The following is a 19,803-nucleotide window of genomic DNA, read 5'->3' as shown; positions in this document are numbered from 1 at the left end:
CCAGAAGTATTTCAAAGCAAATCCCAGATTTATCATTTCATCCACTTAAAAAATTTTTAACCATTATAATCAAACCAAACATACTTTAAGTATAACACATGGAATTCAGAGATTATGAAAGGATTATCAGTTTTTAAAAATATCAAGGACTAGGATATGGGAGTAAATGGCTGAGGGAGGGTAGAGGACACTGAAGACCTTGGACCACAGATACCAGGTTCATCAGGAACACAACTGCGTCTTCTAATGCTTGCTAAGGTGGTTAGCACCTTATTCTTCCCACTGCTTCTGCACAAGTTAGTGGTACACAGACAACTGACTCAGGCTCACTTGTCTCACAAATATTCAAATTCATGCCTCTGCATGAACATCTTCAGAACATCCCCCCAAATTCTGCACCTGATAATTAACAGCCATAGAGTTGCTTATCACTGATACCATATTCTTCTTGCCTGAAATACCCTTGATATGCCTTCAAAAAACCAGATTCAAGTCATTTCTTCCAGGAAGTCTAGAATAAACTGTTCCTTCTGTTACTGTTTTTAGCACGTTGGAATTTACTTAACTGTTTACCTGCCAAATACCTGGAAATTATAATCAGTTTAAGAAAAAAGTCCCAAATCAATACATGTCTTTTATTGCGCCTTCAAAATATCACAAAGTTCAGATTCGCTCTGTGTCTTGATATCTTGGTGCTTCTGTAGCTGGACAACTGTAAAAAGAAATAAAAATGCCTGTAAATCTCCATCCATACCCTTGCCCAGAAAAGGCCAACTTTAATCTAAAACATACTTTAAGATTATCACTTACTGGTTCATATTAAATACATGCATCAATTCCATCTTATTCTGCCAAATTTTCTGTTTTAGATGCAATTCTTCATTTTCTGCCATTACATCTCTAATCTGTCTGTTAATAAATTGAGACACCCAAATAAAGCAGTAATAAAACTTAAGACCTACCTTACACCTTATTCATCAGCCTGCTGAACTGTTCCTTTTTCAGAAACATAGATACCATCCAAAAATTTTCTGATGTCCTTGTTTTTAACTGTTGTGGCTTGTTGAATCAAAGCAGCTGTAAGAGTGACAAAGATAAGGCAATTACTTTATCAGCCAAATCTACCTTAAAAGAAACTTATTTTAACATAAATATAAAAAGTATTTTACACTTAGAAAACCTGAATCTTTGGGATAGTTTTTGATTTAATTTCCACAATACAAAAAAGCTCCCAAAATGAACAGCATGTATTCAACTACAAGATTCACACAAAATTTTGTAGGAATAAACACACCAACCTGAATTTGATACAAGTTCAATGTCATTTCCTTCAAGAATTAACTCATCTTTCTGGGCTTGAGATACTGAACAAGCAACACCTAAAAAGAGAGAGTGCATTTGCATAATGTCAACATGAAATCAGAGGAAATACTTAATTTAAAAATATTTCAATAGCAATTTATGCCCTTTAAAATTCCACAGATTAAATGAAACGTCTCCAGTTTTTGTTTTACAGGATTTGATTTATCTGGTCTGAAATCTTGTATTTCTCCTTAAATGAATGTGTTAGACTCTGTAATACAAATAAGGAGTTTGAGAAGATGATGGTATTCAGCTAGTGTGATTTAGCTAAACAAAGCTTCCATCAAGTTTATTTCTACTGTTCCTGTAGAGCCATTAAACTGGTACTAAAAATCGCTTTCCCCCCCACTTTCCCCCCTCAATAGAATAAAAAAGCATCGAGCATTTAACTTTAAAATTTTCTAATGCTTCAGTGTTAACTATGTAGCAGGCAAGAACTGTTTCATGTGCATTTCAATTTTAACTCATTTAATCATTAGATGTTCCTAATTTTACCGATGAGTAACATGAGATACAGAGGTGATTTGCCCAAGGTTGCTAATGAGACCTGAGAACTGAACCTAGTCAGAGTCTATGCTATTAACCACCATTTAAACGGTCCTTTCAAAAAACACAACTACCATGCTCTGCAAACTACTCCAACGTAAAAAAAAAAAAAAAAAAAAAAGCCTTCAGGAACCACAATTGGTATGTAAAGCCTTCATTAACACAAAGTTATTATAAGCATAATGAAAATAGACAATTCTGAAATTAATCTAGTTTTATTTATAGCCAACCCAAAGCACAATGTCTCACAAGTATAAAGGAAGAATTTCTGAATCCTATCTGAAGGTATGCACATACCTGACCTCATCCGAACCCTGCGGATGTACTTTTCACCCAAGAAATTTCGGATTTCAACAAGAGAACCATTCTCCTGAATAACAACGTTGATGGGGAAGTGAGCATACACAGACCTCATCTTGTAACGGAAGCCCTATGTTAAAGTAAACAATTATCGATGTTGAGAAATTTAAAAGACAAGAAATCCAGTTTTTAAATTTTATAGGGTGCTTACAATCATACTTATTTAAAAATGAAGTAGTCCTCACATAGCACTCACTGTCAAGATTTTATAACAACTGTCACCTGAACCAAGCGTAACAAAAATTTTATACACAAATATTTGTTTTCAGTGTCTCCTCGCTTAAGATTTATTTTAATTCTTAATTACCAGAGGGGAAACTGGTTAGCTCAGTTGGTTAGAGGACGGTGCTCTTAACAACAAGGTTGCTGGTTCGATCCCCACATGGGCCACTGTGAGCTGCACCCTCCACAACTAGATTGAAACAACTACTTGACTTGGTGCTGATGGGTCCTGGAAAACACACTTGAAATAAATAAAAGTTTTAAAAAAAAGGTATTTACTACTTCCTATAAACCTACAGTAAACAATGCTAGCTTCTTTTTTTTTTTAATGGGGAACATTGGGGAACAGTGTTTCTCCAGGGCCCATCAGCTCCAAGTCGTTGTTCTTCAATCTAGTTGTGGAGAGCGCAGCTCAGCTCCAATTCCAGTCGCCGTTTCAATCTCAGTTGCAAGGGGCGCAGCCCACCATCCCATGCAGGGATTGAACTGGCAACCTCGTTGAGAGCTCCCACTCTAAACAACTGAGCCATCCGGCAGCTCCAATGGTAGCTTCTTTTAATAACACCAAAGCCCTTCATCTTGGGCATTAGACTAATGGGCATTAGACTAACATTTACTGAGTTACTAAGGTAGGCCAGCCAGATGGCAAGAAGTAAGGATATCAAGGAAGGCAAGGATACCCTGCCTTCAAAGAACTTGGCTTGGGAGCAAGGAGAAACACAAGATAGGGTTATAATGGAGTTAATTAAGTACAGGGTGCCATTACCAGGGGTACTCTAGATAGGCTGAGTTTTAATGAACAGTATTTCAGCAAAGGCAGAAGCATAAATTTTATCTTAAAGGCTGGGAGGGAGGAAGGTTTAAAAAGAGAATAGTGACATCAACCATGCTTTTAGGGAAATGGACAGGGAGCTCAGAAATTAGATCCATCTTTTTCTATCCCCACAGGACTTAGTGGTGAGGTATACGAACCTCAAAGCCTACCTTATGTGCTACATTTCCTATTAAAAAAAAGTGCATCCTGAAGACATGAATCTAATTTTGTGTGAAAAACACCATCAACATACTAAGACCATCTGGTCTTTACTCCCATTTATCACTTAATCCTAAAGATAAGGATGCCAAAATTACGTTTTCCGCGTTCTAGAATTCAAGCATCTCAGTAATTACATGTCTTCTCTGCAGTAGACATTTCTATTGCATAAAGTACAGCCAAGAAAGCTCCCCTTCCTAAACAAAGTAGTCTGACGGGTCTGCTTACCAGTGTAACACCCTTGATCATGTTCTGTACATGACTACAGATAGTGCGAACAGTAGCCAGTTCCTTTCTATTTCCCCACCATTTGTCAACCCGAAGCTGCAAAAGAACAAAAAGTTTAGCCCATTCTTTCCTGGAATGAGTAGGCTTGGAAGAAAACAAAGTAAATTCTAGTATGTCATTAAAGTACATGATTTTCAACTGGAAAAATGCAACCACATGTAAAGCCTTCAATAATTAACTTTCTATTAATTATCACAGGGACACAATTTCACGAAGGAGTGACAACCCAGAAACACTCATTTTTGTACACGTTGCATCAAACTTCCTTTTTAGAAAGCTAAAATGCTCGGTGTAAAAGTCTACTGCCTCGTTCCTAAGATTCTTACAAAACAATCACGAGGAAAACAAACCTCACCTGTAGTAGTATTAAGACCTGCCACTAATGAGGACTACCAATATCGAACTTTATAATCCACTCTACTCAGAATTCAGTTTTCCAACTTCGCTAAAACGCTCACACTAAAGCTGGCAACAATTTGGACACCAAATTTAAGCTAAAACATTACACCTCTTTAATTTTTAAAGAACCAATTTTGGTGTTATTAAATCACAACTTTCCCAACATGCAATTGAGGTGTCAAAAAAAAAAAAACAAAACAAAACAAAAACTCACCCTCTTCTTCTTCTTTCCGAGGAGACTGAGTTCTACATTGATGTGATTGAAGTCCCTCCGCAGGGTGCCTCTGGGGCCCTTCACGATAACGGTGCGTCCCTTCAGGGTGATGTCCACTAAGAGAGAATGCATTTGTAAGGCCTCTGAATGAGGTCTAGAACATGCAGTAAAGACGCAAAAAAAAAAAAAAAGAAGCAAATATTAAGTCACGTACCATTTTCTGGAATGTCCACAGTCTGATTGCTGAGAATGGTCTTCATCCTGAAATACAAACATTTGGGATAAGAAAGCGCGCGGAGGCTTGTTTTCCACCCCACTACGCCGCCCAGAGCTTCTCTCCCACCGGAGGCCGGCAGGCAAAACTCCCGGGGAAGGTAAAGGGAGGCCCACACGGAGAGCGGCCGCCGCTGCGTTCTGCCCTGCAAGGAGCAATACTAAGCCGGTGTCACGAGGCCCGCCAGCCGGCGAACTCTCGTTCAGCGCAACCCTGGGAGCCCTATCAGGGAGGCGCCATCCCGGCAAGGCTGAGGGGCGGGGGTTAGGCCTAAAAGCCCAGTACAGGGGTCGAATCCCAGCGCCACCACATGCATATGGCGCTCGCCGCGCAGGGGGACAACCAGGATAAAAGCTCCGAGAGCCACAGGCTCGCCGCTGGCTTTTCCGCGACGATGGCTTCAGATTCCCAGGGCCCACCAACTATTCACACATCCTCACCTCGCAGTAGATTCAGCAAAGAGAGAACGTCTGTCGTCATCACGTTCTTGTAGCCGTAAGGGCCCTGCGTATGGCGTCTTCAGCGCGCGACGACACTAGGTGAAAGCAACCAATCGCAAGGCAGCTCAAGTTCCAACGGCTTAGCGGTGGCTCAGGTTCTCTGTCATACACTCTGCGACGTCTTGTCTGTCTTTTTCCCGGGAATTCGTGTTCCCTCGACCCTGCGAGAAAACAGAAGAGGATGTCGCTACGCTGCGGGAGCGTAGCCCGCTCCGTGAGGCCCCGGGTGAGCGGCGGAGCGAGTAGGGTGCAGGCGTGGGGTGCGGGCTCCCCTTCCTTCAGAATGCCCAGTAATAAGGCCAGCACTTACTGAGCCTTTAGTTCTAGCCAGGCACCTGTTCTAAACTGTTTTCATTTAATTTTTCCTGCTCACCCATTAGATGGAGTCTCTGGTATTGGTTAGCTTCTAGGTTCTCCGGCCGGCACTGAGCTTTTTTTTTTCTGCTTATCAGTTATTCTTACCCTGTATTTTTTGGAGCTCTATAGGAGCCATGAGCACCCCAAATCATTACTTTGTGTTGGCCTCTTACTACGTACTAGACACCACTCTGGACGCTGGGAACACAAACCTGTGCTCTAGGCTTTAGCGGGAGACGTGGACGACTGGCGTAACGATCGTGCAGCACCTTTTTTGAATTGTCAGAGGTTCTTTTGTGTTACATGTACTGATTCATGAGTTTTACAGTATTTGGCCATCTTGTCACATTTGTATTCAGATCTAGAAGCCAGTGGTTTCTTATGGTCAACAAATGTATACAACTGACCCTTGCACAACATGGCTCTGAATTGTCGGGAGGGGGGCGGGGCGAAGGGGGTCCACTTATACCCTTTTTTTTTCCCCAATAAATACCTGTACTGTTTTCAATCTGCAGTTGGGGAGTCCAAACAGGGAGGGTGGACTGTATGCATTGATCTGCGCCATTTTATATAGGGGATTTGAGCATGCTTTGGTCTATTTTGGGGGGGGTTTTGGGGGGAGGGAAGATAAGGGTTATTAAATAGATTAAAAGTAAATTTTTTCCAAGCCCTACTAAATAAATGTCATGATATACTCTTTAGGTATTTGGAAAATATTTATGCAGCCCAGTGAGAGCAGTAAGTTCCTTGACAGATAAAAAAAAGGAATTTCTGCAGAATGGACCAGACCTTCAAGATTTTGTATCTGGTGATCTTGCAGACAAGAGTACCTGGGATGACTATAAAGGAAACTTAAAACGCCAGAAAGGAGAACGGTAATTGAAATTTTGAGATAATTTTAATGTCCCATTCCTTCATCGTGCATTATTTTTAGATATAACCAAGCCTTAGAGTATATTTTTAATCAGACTTCTTAAATTTAGCTTAAAGTCATTAGAGAGAAGTGATAACAGACATAAAACAGGTAAGTAGGTGAAATTGCTGGAATCCTTTTCTTTTTTCTATGCCCTTTGACAGTTTTCCTTCATCCTTCCTAAAACTTAACCTTCCTAACTGCCATCTCCTATTTTCTCTCCACCATCAAATTTTTTCAGAAAGTGAAGGTGTATTACCTTGCTACTAGTCTATTAGACCTTGATAAATTTATCAGTTTTTCGTTGTTACTGTTTGTTGATAATCTAACTTGTTGCTTCTCCTAATCAGTGTACTTATAAACTGTGCATACTTGGCCTTAATTTAAAAGAATGGTGAGGGAATTTCATGCAGAGGGCAAATTGTTTTGCTCTCCAGCAATTTCTAGATCATAAGTCGGTGGAAGTGAAGGGGAACCTTAGGATACATAGTCTTCACTCCGAATTTTAGAATTTTTCCATTTAATAATCATCATAAAAAGTAGAATAGAAAGTAGAGCAGAAAGTACACTTGTGGACTGTCTCCTTACTCTGAACAAATATAGAATTTTTTGTCAGTAGTATTTATTGGGGAATGAGATTTTCAAAACTTCCTCATTCTTTTATTAGGATGGTGTTGCTTTATACCTTTGTAAAAGGTTCACACAAGCAAGTAACTTCAATGCTGTGCGATTTGTTAATGGATTGTTTTGATTTTCCTCAGGTTAAGACTACCTCCATGGCTAAAGACAGAGATTCCCATGGGGAAAAATTACAATAACCTGAAAAATACATTGCGGAATTTAAATCTCCATACAGTAAGTCGTCAAACTGGTAAATATTTCTCTTAACCAAAAGCCATAATGTTTCTACATATGTGTAACTTAAAAATTAATAAAATACATATCAATAACAGCAAGGAACGTGAATAAAGATGTTTAGGATGCATTGCTATCAGTAATGGAAATATATTTAAAAGTCATTTTGTCTGCAACAGAAACAAAAAGTAACTATTTCTTAGCTTCTCATTTAATAGTTAAAAATAAAAGATTTTTCTGCATCTTAGGAAATGAGGGTTTGTTTGTTTTATATTACAAATTAAGAACATGCTTGTTAGAGTATAATATTAAATGTGAAACATCATATATGCAATCCCAAATTTTAACCACATCACTTTGTTTTTCAATATATATTTTTCCAGATCTTTTTCTTTGCACATGTAGTCTTTCATTTAAAAATGGGATCCATATATATATATATATACACACACACACACACAAACACATATATATATGTATACACACAGACACACACACACAGAGTTTGGCAGGTTAATAGCATTTTTGTATAGTGAATTTCTTCATAAATATGTTGTAAAGATGAACAGTGTAAAATGCCTGATCACTAATTTGTTCAGTTGGTAAATATTTACAACCTGATTGTATTCAGTTCCCTTTTACATACAGGTGTGTGAGGAAGCTCGATGTCCCAATATTGGAGAGTGTTGGGGGGGTGGAGAATATGCTACTGCCACAGCCACAATCATGGTAAGGCCAGCCTCAAACTCTAAACTTTTAGTCTAGAGACTGAAAGGAAATATTTTACGTCTTTCTTCTAAAAATGTGCATTGTGAATCTCTGATCAGATTTTTCATTACATATGAATTTATGAGAAATTGAAAAAAACCTGAAGTATAATCCAGACTATTATGATCTCACCTTCTCTGAACAAATCTCTTACTAATTCTTCCATCTCTCTGACAGTTAATCCTTGCTGCCTTGAGCTATCTTTTCTATTAAATTTTGGAAATGTTGCTTATGATTGCTTAACTTCTTCCCCCCCCCCCAAACATCAAGAATTTATTTTTCTCTTTCATGAGTCTTTCGGTTACCTGGGGTTCAGCCGATCTTCACTGGGCTAAGCTGGGCTCCAGGAAGTAGGTTGGATCCAGGTCTGCTCTACATAGCTTTGTTCTCCTTGACCAGCAGCTCTTCCAGGCATATTCTTATCATGGATAATGGAAGGAGCACAAGAGGGCAAGCCAACCATCTATGCACATTTGAGGCTTCTGCTTGGTCATGCCTGCTATCATTCTATTGGCCAAAAAAAGTCACATGGCCAAGCCAAACAGTGGGGGTAGAGATAGGAGCTCCTCCTCCAGTGGAAGGGTCCTGTAAGTTACATGGCAAATGTTGAGATGTATAACTTTGATATGGTGGAGTAAGAATTGGGATTAACAGTGTAGTCTACCATATTTATCCAGAGTGGTATGGAGAGTGAGGTATTAGGGTTAAACCTAAATTGTGTGCAACCAAAAGTTCATACTTTTCTGGAAATGTCTGAAAACTGTTGAGTTATACCAGCAGGATGCTGTTTACATGAAGAACTGAGGATTCTTAGGAGATAGAGCTCCTTCTGGAATAACACAGCGTCAACCAGGGAGCTTATCCAAGTTACACACCCCAATTCTTGAAGGAAGAAGTGATTCTGAATACTCCATGATGGAAATCTCTGGTTTCACCCCTTACCTGGTCCCCTTTCCTGCTATTGACTCAGTTGGTTCCTGGGGAGAGTTCATTGTTTCAGTAAAACTCTGAGATGTTGGGCCTGAGCACCACTGCTGTGAGTCCTCTGTGGAGAGTTAAACATAAAGGAGAGAAGGAGTTTTTCACCCCCAAATCACAACCCCAACTGTGGGACTTTGAAACTTCGTTGGCCCCAGAATATCTGTAATGGCTGCGCTTGGCAGGGGGCAGAACATGGTACTGACCTGTGGCAGCCAAAGCAGTGTCTTGGAAAGAATGGTTCCCACAGAAAGCAATTTATTAACTTTTTATGTGTTTTCTGTTTCACATATTTAACAAGAAGGAGGTGTGGCTTGTGTTTAACTCTCACAGAGACCTGTATATCGATATGTTAATTAAATATTTTTAAATCATATTTATTAATATTAAATAGGTACAAAAGAATCTTTATAACCTATGTGTAAGTTATAAAGAATACCAATACAACTGACACCCTGATACCCCCAGTTTAAGAGCAAAACATCAGCATTATCTTTGAACCCCCCCGTGTATGCCTTGCTGGTCCCATCCCCTTTCTTTTTCCCTTAACACTATTCTTAATTCTGAGTTTATCGGTTCCCTTTCTAGTTTTACCACATTACATTTTATTCCTTAACTGTATTGTTTAGCTTTGAATGTTTCAAATTTCTTATAAACAGAATAAAATTGTATTCATTCTTTGCAACTTTATTCTCTCAACATTATATTCTTGAGGGTCATCTGTCTACTTGGTTTAAATTGTAACATCTCTATTCTAGTTGATGGGTGACACATGTACAAGAGGTTGCAGATTTTGTTCTGTTAAGACTGCAAGAAAACCACCTCCACTGGATGTCAATGAGCCCTACAATACTGCAAAGGCAATTGCAGATTGGGGTCTGGATTATGTTGTCCTGACATCTGTGGATCGAGATGGTTAGTGTGTCATCATTGCCTCTTCCAGAAATTGGCTCTTATTAAGTTGTGACGTCATGTTGAGCAGTGGACTCTTGTTTCTAGATATGCCTGATGGAGGAGCTGAGCACTTTGCAAAGACTGTATCATACTTAAAGGAAAGGTACTTCTTTTTGCATTGCTTATGTATTTGACTTTTTTTGACTGATATAAATTCAGGTTATTTAAGGTCTTTACCTTAAAGCAGTGGTCATTAACCTTTTTGGTGGGGGGGCGGTTATAAATCCTTCTAATAATCTGCTGGAAATTATGTGGTTTTTCTTCCAATAAAAGCATATTTGAACATACAGATTCATATTTGCACAAAATTTAGGGACTCGGGCACAAACTTATCCTTAATCTATAGAGCACCTGCTTCATATTTGAGTTAGTCAAAACTTTGAGTAATTTTAAAAGTATAAAACTGCAGTCTTCCTAGCACTGATTTTGAATAAGTCATCATCTAGAAGTAGTTAGGATGAGATAAGCTCCCACATTGTTAAATAAAATATGTAAGTCTTGATATAGATTTTATCTATATTCACATGCCCTTGGAATTTTACCCATAATCCACATTTTCATTAATATTTTAATCTTATCAATTTAAAAAGCATTAAAAAAGAATTTATGCTTATTTCCTACGGCTCAATGCTAGTCTAGCACCTAGCACACGTAGTAAATGTTTCAGTGATTTCCCCCAATATTTTCTGGGGTTTTTTATAGTTCATTTTAAAACTTTGTTTGCAACCCACTAAATTGATTTCACAAACTAATGGATCTCAATCTGCAGTTAAAAAACAGTGAATTATAGGATGTGTTCTTTCAGCATCTCTTAATATCCGTGAGAGGGTGTGTATGTGGTCCTTTATACGTCTGTTCTCTCAGAAAACTGCTCCAAAAACTTGGCATTTTGGTTTGTGGAAAAATTTATCAGCTGTCCCAGTCATTTCTACTGCTGTCCAAGGAAGCAGCACTGACCTAGTTCACATTTTAATGCTTGAATTCGCGGAGATAGCCAGAATATAAATAGGAAGATTAACGTTTTGCTTATATTTCGTTTAAACAAAGCTTTCAACTTAAATCACTGAGGCATTTTTACTACTGTTCTGTTAAAATCAGGATTTTAGTGCTTGCCATCACCCGATGAGTTCAGAAGCAGCTTTTCTGTGGAGAGTAAGAATAATTGTGTACAAGTAGAGAAATGACAACCAAGGACAACCTCCATGTAATAAAAATTTGTTTAAAGTTTAAAGAAATACACACGTAGCGCTTGTGAAATATTTGTCCAGAGAAAGGGAGGTTGGCACCATTTGATGAATTTTAAAAGAAATCAAAATTAAAGCAATCAAATAATGTTTAAATTCACATAAGAAATGTCCTGATTGCTTTCTAAAGAATAAAAATACACTTTATATTTAATGTTTTAATATTTATATTTTAATTCCTTTAAGCACTTTTATTTTTTTAATACCTACTCAATAGTTTAGAAGGCTGTGGAATCTCAAAATTTATTCTGATCATTATTTGCATGCAGATGTGCTTTAACCACTATATATTGTTTAATGTTCTGGGTTTGCTTGTGGTTTGTTTGTTTGTTTGTTTTGTTTTTCCATTTAACAGTTCATATATAAACATTTGTATGTTCATGCTTTTCTTGGCAGACTTCTACAGATGAATATGTTGAAACTGATACAGCATGAGTACTGGTGATTTCTGTTTTGAGCAGCAGTTATGTCAATTCTTTTCCTCAGTTTGATACTTATCTTTTTATTCTCCTAGGAATCCAAAAATTCTTGTGGAATGTCTCACCCCTGATTTCCGAGGAGATCTTAAAGCAATAGAAAAAGTGGCTCTGTCAGGATTAGATGTATATGCACATAATGTAGAAACAGTTCCAGAATTACAGAGGTAATTACACATACAGAGTAATGTTGGCAGTTTAGAGGGTCAGAATCAGCTATATTTTCTCACTTTTTTTCAGGGGAGAACTTCGTAATTGATTTGTATAAAGTGAACTCTTTAAAAACATATATATACACACACATATATATACATATGTTTATTATAGAAAAATTAAAAACATAGCCAACGAAAAGAATGTAAATATCACCCACAATATTTCTGCCCAGTAATATTGATTACTAACATGTAAGTGTATACATACATACTTATACATATTTGTATGTTTTGTTACACATAATGAGCATCTTTTTTCTTTTTTTAATAGTATATTACAAGTGCCAGTGAGTTATTTTTTCTAAAGAATAGTTTTCAAAAAAAAAATTACACAAGGTTAATTGCTTTGCTTGTAATTCCAAAAAAAATAGACCTTTAAAATGAATTTGGCACTAATATATGCAATAAACGATGCCACAGAAAAACTGGTATCATTCAAGTGTATTAAATCTCTTTTAAAAAGTAGACACTAGGCTTCCTTACTTTTCCTAATAATTTTAGTAGTTAGGAATAATTACAGATTGTTAATCCACATCAATGCCTATGTTCATGTTTCAGAAAAATGAAAATTACTTTAGCCTAGCAAGATTAATACATTCATTTTACTTAATTTTAGTAGAGTATTTGGCAGTGGTTTTCTTAGCTTCTCTACATCATTCTGTGATGGAGAACTTGAAAGAAGTATGATAAACAACCATCATTTCCACTAAATCTGATACATTAGGGAACATAACTTAAATTCAGTAGAGAAATACTTTCAGAAAGTAATTAATTACTTTCTGTGTTACCAGTTTTATGGTTACTTTTATATTCATAAATTTGTTTCCTCTCTTTCCTGTGAACTGGTCTCTGATTAAAAATAACAACCACAACAACAAATCAATTACACAAAATAAAGGTGCATTTGAATTCAAGTAAATGCTGATTTAACATCAGCAACTTTTCTATCCTTTGGTCCTTGTCCCCATTTTAGCCATGGTGGTTTGGCCCCCGTTGAAGCACACAGCCTGTTCCAGCCCTGTCATAGCTCATGATACCACCGCCAGTGGGTGCCAATTTCCCTGGTTTCACTTAAGAAACATTATCCTTTCCAGTGAAAATTCCAGAATCACAAGGTTTTTTTTCACCTAAAAGATGTTAATGTTGCATACTCACCAGCAGAGGGCAGCTTAGTCTTTAGAAAAGAAATGAACGTAAAAGTTTCAGACCTCTGAAATGTGGGTTCGGGTTAAACAGGTTTTTCTTTGTTCATCGATATTTTCTTCTCTTCCCCTTCTCTCTTGACTACCCTTTGCAGTTACTCATTCTCAGCTTCAGAATTCTGTTTTTTTGAGTTATTGATAAATTGAATTACTTCCATTTTAGTTTTCTCTGCCCTAGGCTTGAAAGGCCTTAAAAGTCAACAGAACTAGAGGGCCCCATGAAGCCTTATTTTCTATCCTAAAATAAATAACATTATTCACAAATTCTACCATTGAACCATATGATATAATGTCCGAAATGTACTTCTCTGGCTTTTAGGTTGCTTGCATAACTATGTCCTTAGTTGAGCTTGTTATTCTTGCTGACAACAGCCCTGCTGTTTTCAAGGAAAGTTCGTGACCCCCGCGCCAATTTTGACCAGTCTCTACGCGTACTGAAACACGCCAAGGAGGTTCGGCCTGATGTTATTTCTAAAACATCTATAATGTTGGGTTTAGGCGAGAATGACGAGCAAGTATATGCAACAATGAAAGGTAAAGAAAGTGAAAAATGAAAACTCCCATTTAATTTGAGTGATAGCAGGAACAACCTCCCCCCCTTCCCGTTATACCGCCATAGTGTCAGTGAAAGTGCCAATAAGAACAAAATACAGTATGTGGTTATAAATAGCACCATAAAAAGGAAAGGAAGTGTGTTTCCTTAGAACTTTATGGAATAATGTGCAGGAAGCTCGGGATACAAAATTTGTACCCCATTTTATTCCCTACCCTTTTATTGAGGAAAGCCATGATTTTGTCTACTTGTTCTGTCATTGGACAGTTTTTTAGAGCCATTCAGGTACCAGGAGCTGTGGCGGCACTGACAGTTCAAAGATGAATAAATCCAGGCTTTCAGGAACAGCTTCCTTGTAGCATTGTTACATAACATGCTTTGGACTTGGCTGAACCTTAGTCCAGTAAGCCCATTTGTGTTGTGATTCTTGGGCTTTTTAAATTTTAAAATATAAAAGCTTTCTTTCACCTGAGGGTCATTGGCTTTCTTGCAGTTATTTATTAGTTCAAAAAGTAATAAATTCAAATAGTAATTAAAACCTGCTCTTTACCACAATGTATATAGTTTTATTAGATTTTGATGTCAGAGGTCAACTCACATTCCCCAGGGCGTATCTCGTACACTAAGCGAAAGCCTAATACAGTCTATAATATGGATCTTTTCAGGTCTTTCATATACTACTTCACCTTTTCTGTCTAGCAGACTTCTTCTCCAGATACCTTCCACCCCCTATTCTATTTAGCATGTATTGCATAGTATTGGAGTTGTTTGTCCATATATTAGCCCCATATGACTGTCTTAATTATTCCTGTGTTTTCAATCCTTACCATATTTCCTGGCACATACATTCCTTTGAATGGATAGCTATAGTCTTTTCCAATATCAGGATTATAGGCCAGGATAATATTCATGCTGTTCTGAAGTAAAATTACGTTCTGAAAAATTATGCTTAAATCTGCAATTTTAGCATCATAGAAACATCTGCTAATGTAATGTGTGCTTTTTTTCTCTAGCACTTCGTGAGGCAGGTGTGGACTGTTTGACTTTAGGACAATATATGCAGCCAACCAAGCGCCACCTTAAGGTATAGCTACCATGAGTTGCCAAATGTTTATTGGTAATTTGAATTAAATCTTTATTGTCCACAGGTAAAATTAAGAAGCTGCTGGATTTTTAGTATAATGTTACATATATATATTTCCAATTTCCATTTTAATAGCTGCATAAAGCAGTTACATTGGCACTTAGTTGCTGCCCCCAAAATTATATGATTTATGTGAACCTACAGGAAAAAAATTTTTAAGTTGGAAAATTCCTTTCGTATACCTCCTTGGTGATCTTGTGATTTGTTTTAGAGTTATGTGAGAGCCAGAGGTGAAGAAAGAAAGAAAAGTCAGTCAGTCTTCCTATTTTTTATATTGGACATTTATTCATTCATTCAAGAAACTTTTCTTAAGTGTGAACCATGTGCCAGGTACAATGCTGAGCAGAAGATGCAAGATGAGTAAGACACAGTCTTGTCCTCAAGAATCTTATAGGCATGACTAATTCATGCATATGCCTGTTAGTAAAGGAATGATATAGATATTCTCTGTAGGTAATCTCATTTTCTTTCTCTGTCCTTTGGAATAGTTAATCTAATTGAGAATTGCTGTTTTCCATCCTCTCTAATTCCCTGTAATTATGCTGTGGTAGAGGGACCAGAGGGGAACAGTGAGGAGGGAGAGGAAGAAGCCTGGGGGTGCCTGGGTAAATTAGGACATGAAAATCACCCCGAATGCATGGGAATAGATTTTCTGTAGAATCAAAACAATTTGTGGAAATTCTAGAATCTATCAGAATTAATTATTTAAATCTAGGTTGAAGAATACATTACTCCTGAAAAGTTCAAATATTGGGAAAAAGTAGGAAATGAACTTGGATTTCATTATACTGCAAGTGGACCTCTGGTGCGTTCTTCATACAAAGCAGGTAAGTTAGACCGCAGGGGATGGTTTTATTTAGACCATAACTTTCCACATTAAAATTATAATTGCTGTGGTTGTCTTTTATGGAGGGGAGAGGTTGTTGTTTTTTTCTGTAACACCCTTAGGAGATTTCCATAAGGGTCATACTAAAGAAAAAATGTTTCTTAAATATAGTTTTTTCCTTAAATAAAGAACCTTGCCCCCTACACCCCCCATTAATAGCTCAGCTACTATAATGAAAGCAGAAGTCATCAGTTAATTCTACGTGTGGATTTCAATAGTAGGTTATTCAGACAAAGATCTGTCAAGCATGTAACATGGTTTTCTAGAAAATGTATGTTCATTTGACAGGAATGTCAGTGGCATCTCCAAACTCCCAATTTCAGATCAATTTAAACTCTGAAAAGTATCTACTCGACAGTATTGCTGTTTGCACCATTATCTTTGTGTTTTTCCTCTCAGAAGCAACAGAAAAAAATGCTTAAGATTATTTTCCCTATAGAAATTTTTAGTGTTTTTACTAGCTACAATGCTGTTTTTCAGCTTTGTAATTCTGGCTGTTGATTTGATCAGTAGTTTGAGCTGACTTATGAAAATAAAAGCCTTTTCCAAGAAATAAAAAGTCATGTGGTAATGGCCATCAAAAGGTCTATGAGAATATATCTGAAGATTGAATTTAACCTAAAGAAAAATATTTATGATGTTTTTCTTGTCGGTTAAACTTAACAATTAAAATTTTTTGAAGAATATACAGCTACTTATTTTTTGGATATATCTAAACTATGTTATTACTATTAATGATCTTTTAAATGACTTACATATTAGAATCTAAATCATAGGTATATTTAAATTCTATTTGTAAAAATTAATGTTCAAGTATTAGTAATATTCAGTGTGTTCCTGTAAAGAAATTGAAGACATTTTACTGAAGTATCAACTTATCCGAGTTACAAAACCCAAAAATTTGATTCAGCACTGACTGACAAGGTGTGGGGACTTTGGAAACCTGTGATTATAAGTGATTTATTATTAGTCAAGTGGCGCTACTGGCAAGCTAAAACTATACATAAAGAACAGAAAAAACATCAGCTTCCCGAGTGATTAAAGTAGAATATCATTTGAAAGGAGTTTTTCTTTTGCTGGGGTTTTTTTTAAGGAAAGTTTCTAACATTTATAAGGAACTAAGTTATGAACTTTTAAATAATGCTTTTTAAATTAAGTAAAGAGTAAGAGATCAAATTCTGGTATGTGGAGCATGAGACTCAGATGATGGAGTAATATCTGATCATGTTGGTTCTACTCCTATCAGATTTAGATGAGATATGGAGCAGCACGGATTATTCTATCCATTATTTGGCTAGGTGATGAGCCTGGGGATTCTTGTGATTGTGTACAGATAGGATAGTTGGAATTCTACTCATATATTAAGATGACAGAGAAGTTAATCAGACTCCACATAAAATCAGACCTGCAGTGCTGAGCTCTGCCAATAAGCACTGAGCCGTGCTGTAACAGTGACAGACTAAATGGAACCCTAATGACCTGAAAAGAGAATGTGTCCCTTCTAAGCAGCTAACTTACCACATAAGCACACTTAGCGGGTAGAGAGAAAGCCCTTTTAAATGAAGAGCTCTTACTTCTCTAGAAGGGAATAAGCTAAAGAGATTCCATCAGATGAGTCTGTTCAACTGCAGTGAGGTCTGTTTTATAAACATTAGATCCAGGCTAATAATGTAACAGAATTGCTCTCTGAAATGAATTGTGTCAACAGCAATACTTTTGTCAATGATGAGGAATAGATAGTGTACATAAAGTGGAATAAATGTACAGAAGCAGACCCATAGATACAATAGGGTCCCTTTATAATACTGAGTTACTAGGAAAAATAATAGAACTGTAGTGATAAAAAAAATTTTTAAAGAATAATGATTAATCATTATTTTGGGGAAAAGGGCCAATGGGTATATGTGAGGTTAGAAAATTATTGCCATTGAGATTTAAGAAGAGAAATGTCTTCTCAAATACAAGTCTTCTTTAAAGGGCAACACTAAAGTGTAATTACTCTGAAATTTATTAAAACTATAGATTTTAATAAATTTATTAAAACTATAAAACTAAAATTTATTAATAATAAATTTTATTAAATTTATTAAAACTAATAATGTGTTTTCATTTTTCCTAAATAGGTGAATTTTTCCTGAAAAATCTAGTGGCTAAGAGAAAGACAAAAGCCCTCTAATATTTAACAAGACATTCAAGATCAAAGGAATTTAAAAAACGTGATTCCAGTTGGTAACAGAGGTGGTGTCAGAATGCCTACACTTCAGTGGATGAACTCCAGTTTTTTGTTTTAAGAAAAATATCAATAAGCTATGCATACTTAATTATAGTAATTTGTCTTTTACCATATCTTTGTCCCAGTAAACAATTGCTTGCTATGATGTAATCATTAAACATCTTTGTAAGAGTTTGCTGTTAAAAGTATAATTAAAAATATACATAGGGCCTGCTCGGTGGCTCAGGTGGTTAGAGCTCTGTGCTCCTAACTCCGAAGGCTGCCGGTTCGATTCCCACATGGGCCAGTGGGCTCTCAACCACAAGGTTGCCCGTTCAATTCCTCAAGTCCCTGCAACTAAAATTAAACACGGCACCTTTAAAAAAAAAAAAAAAATATATATATATATATATATATATTGGGGCTGCCTAGAGCACGGTGCTCTTAACAAGGTTGCCGGTTCGATCCCCACGTGGGCCACTGTGAGCTTGCGCCCTTCACAACTAGATTGAAAACGACTACTTGATTTGGAGCTGATGGGTCCTGGAAAAAAACACATTATAAAAATATATACATATTAAAAATTTGTAGAAAATCTTTTTTTTAATTTATTGGGGTGACATTTGTTAGTAAAATTACATAGATTTCAGGTGTACAATTCTGTATTACATCATCTATAAATCCCATTGTGTGTTCACCACCCAGAGTCAGTTCTCCTTCCATCACCATATATCTGACCCCCTGACCCTCATCTCCCACCCCTCACCCCCTAGAAAATCTTTAAGCCTCTGTTACCTGTACCTCATGACACAATTCATTTCTGAAAAAGGACATACTGTGATGAAACAGTCAATGTAGTTTGAGACTGATCAGCTCACTCATAATTAGCATGTGTTCTTTGCATAATAAAACATTGAAATAATTTTAAAAGGCTTACAATTTTGAGTGATTTTTTTACACTGGCACGACTACTTCAGACCTGCAAAATAGTTCTACATTAATTACTTGCTCAGGACCTCTGTGAAACCAAGACCATGGTGTTGTCCAAGACTGGGTAATATAACCTAAGAATAACAATATTAATGCTCATCTTATAATAGTTTGCTACATCACATGTACTCTCCCATTTATTCTTTTTATTCCTCATATCTCTCTGGTGTGGTGTTTGTACTGTATGATAGTAATGACCCGAGGAAGGAATTTCTTTCCTAAGTAATAGGAACTTTAGACTCTGAAGCCTGTCTTTCTACATCTCACAGGAAATCTTCAGATGACTGTACTGTAAAATATGAATTGTGGTAGCCAGTTTGGTTTTGAATTTTTAAATATGTGAACTATTATTTTTTCACAAAAATATGCACAGCTTTGAAAATTAGTTAAATTTTAACTTGGGAGCCATATATTCTTTGACTCTCTTTATAGACCCTAATAAATTTTGCTGTGTAAAATTAACCCCATTGACTATATGAAACTTAAAAGCTTCTGCACAGCAAAAGAAACCATCGACAAAATAAAGAGGCAACCAACTGAATGGGAGATTTTTGCAAACAGTGCCTCCGATAAGGGGCTAATATCCAAAATATACAAGGAACTCATGAAACTCAACAACAAAAAACCCAATTGAAAAATGGGCAGAGGACCTGCTGAAGAGACATTTCTCCAAAGAGGACATACAAATGGCAAATAAACATATAAAAAAATCCTCAACATCACTAATCATCAGAGAAATGCAAATAAAAACCACAATGAGATATCACCTCACCCCAGTCAGAATGGCTATCATCAACAAGACAAATAGTAACAAGTGTTGGAAAGGCTGTGGAGAAAAAGGAACCCTCATACACTTGG

The 19,803-nt window shown here is 36.7% G+C and overlaps 2 protein-coding genes across 9 annotated transcripts; one reads left to right on the top strand and one right to left on the bottom strand.

Annotated features, from left to right (window-relative positions):
* Positions 1-616: 616 nt before the first annotated feature.
* Positions 617-5,189, bottom strand: RPL9 (ribosomal protein L9). 5 transcript variants are annotated; one of them, XM_081056536.1, is made up of 8 exons: positions 5,139-5,189; positions 4,639-4,685; positions 4,425-4,540; positions 3,752-3,847; positions 2,206-2,338; positions 1,299-1,379; positions 963-1,077; positions 617-712 (listed from the first exon to the last, which is right to left on the bottom strand). In XM_081056536.1, the coding sequence occupies exons 2-7, from the start codon at positions 4,682-4,684 to the stop codon at positions 971-973; spliced, it is 579 nt and encodes a 192-aa protein (XP_080912662.1). In that variant the 5' UTR covers position 4,685; positions 5,139-5,189; the 3' UTR covers positions 617-712; positions 963-970. The 5 variants fall into 5 exon arrangements, with proteins under 5 accessions (XP_080912662.1, XP_080912666.1, XP_080912665.1 ...); XM_081056540.1 differs by having other exon boundaries at positions 4,815-5,146; XM_081056539.1 differs by having other exon boundaries at positions 4,984-5,146.
* A 72-nt stretch (positions 5,190-5,261) lies between these two features.
* On the top strand, positions 5,262-18,335 carry LIAS (lipoic acid synthetase). 4 transcript variants are annotated; one of them, XM_081056502.1, is made up of 12 exons: positions 5,276-5,424; positions 6,258-6,293; positions 6,376-6,430; positions 7,230-7,323; positions 7,972-8,052; positions 9,828-9,984; positions 10,069-10,126; positions 11,782-11,910; positions 13,549-13,694; positions 14,727-14,797; positions 15,573-15,684; positions 17,867-18,335. In XM_081056502.1, the coding sequence occupies exons 2-12, from the start codon at positions 6,275-6,277 to the stop codon at positions 17,917-17,919; spliced, it is 975 nt and encodes a 324-aa protein (XP_080912628.1). In that variant the 5' UTR covers positions 5,276-5,424; positions 6,258-6,274; the 3' UTR covers positions 17,920-18,335. The 4 variants fall into 4 exon arrangements, with proteins under 4 accessions (XP_080912627.1, XP_080912626.1, XP_080912628.1 ...); XM_081056501.1 differs by having other exon boundaries at positions 5,262-5,424; positions 6,258-6,430; XM_081056500.1 differs by having other exon boundaries at positions 5,273-5,424; positions 6,258-6,430; positions 7,230-7,339; positions 7,955-8,052.
* The last annotated feature ends 1,468 nt before the right edge of the window (positions 18,336-19,803 follow it).

This window comes from Rhinolophus hipposideros (genome assembly GCF_964194185.1).
Source record: "Rhinolophus hipposideros genome assembly, chromosome: 1".
Lineage (NCBI taxonomy): Eukaryota > Metazoa > Chordata > Mammalia > Chiroptera > Rhinolophidae > Rhinolophus > Rhinolophus hipposideros.
Note: the sequence above shows the minus strand (reverse complement) of the source record. Positions and strands in the feature narration are given on the sequence as shown.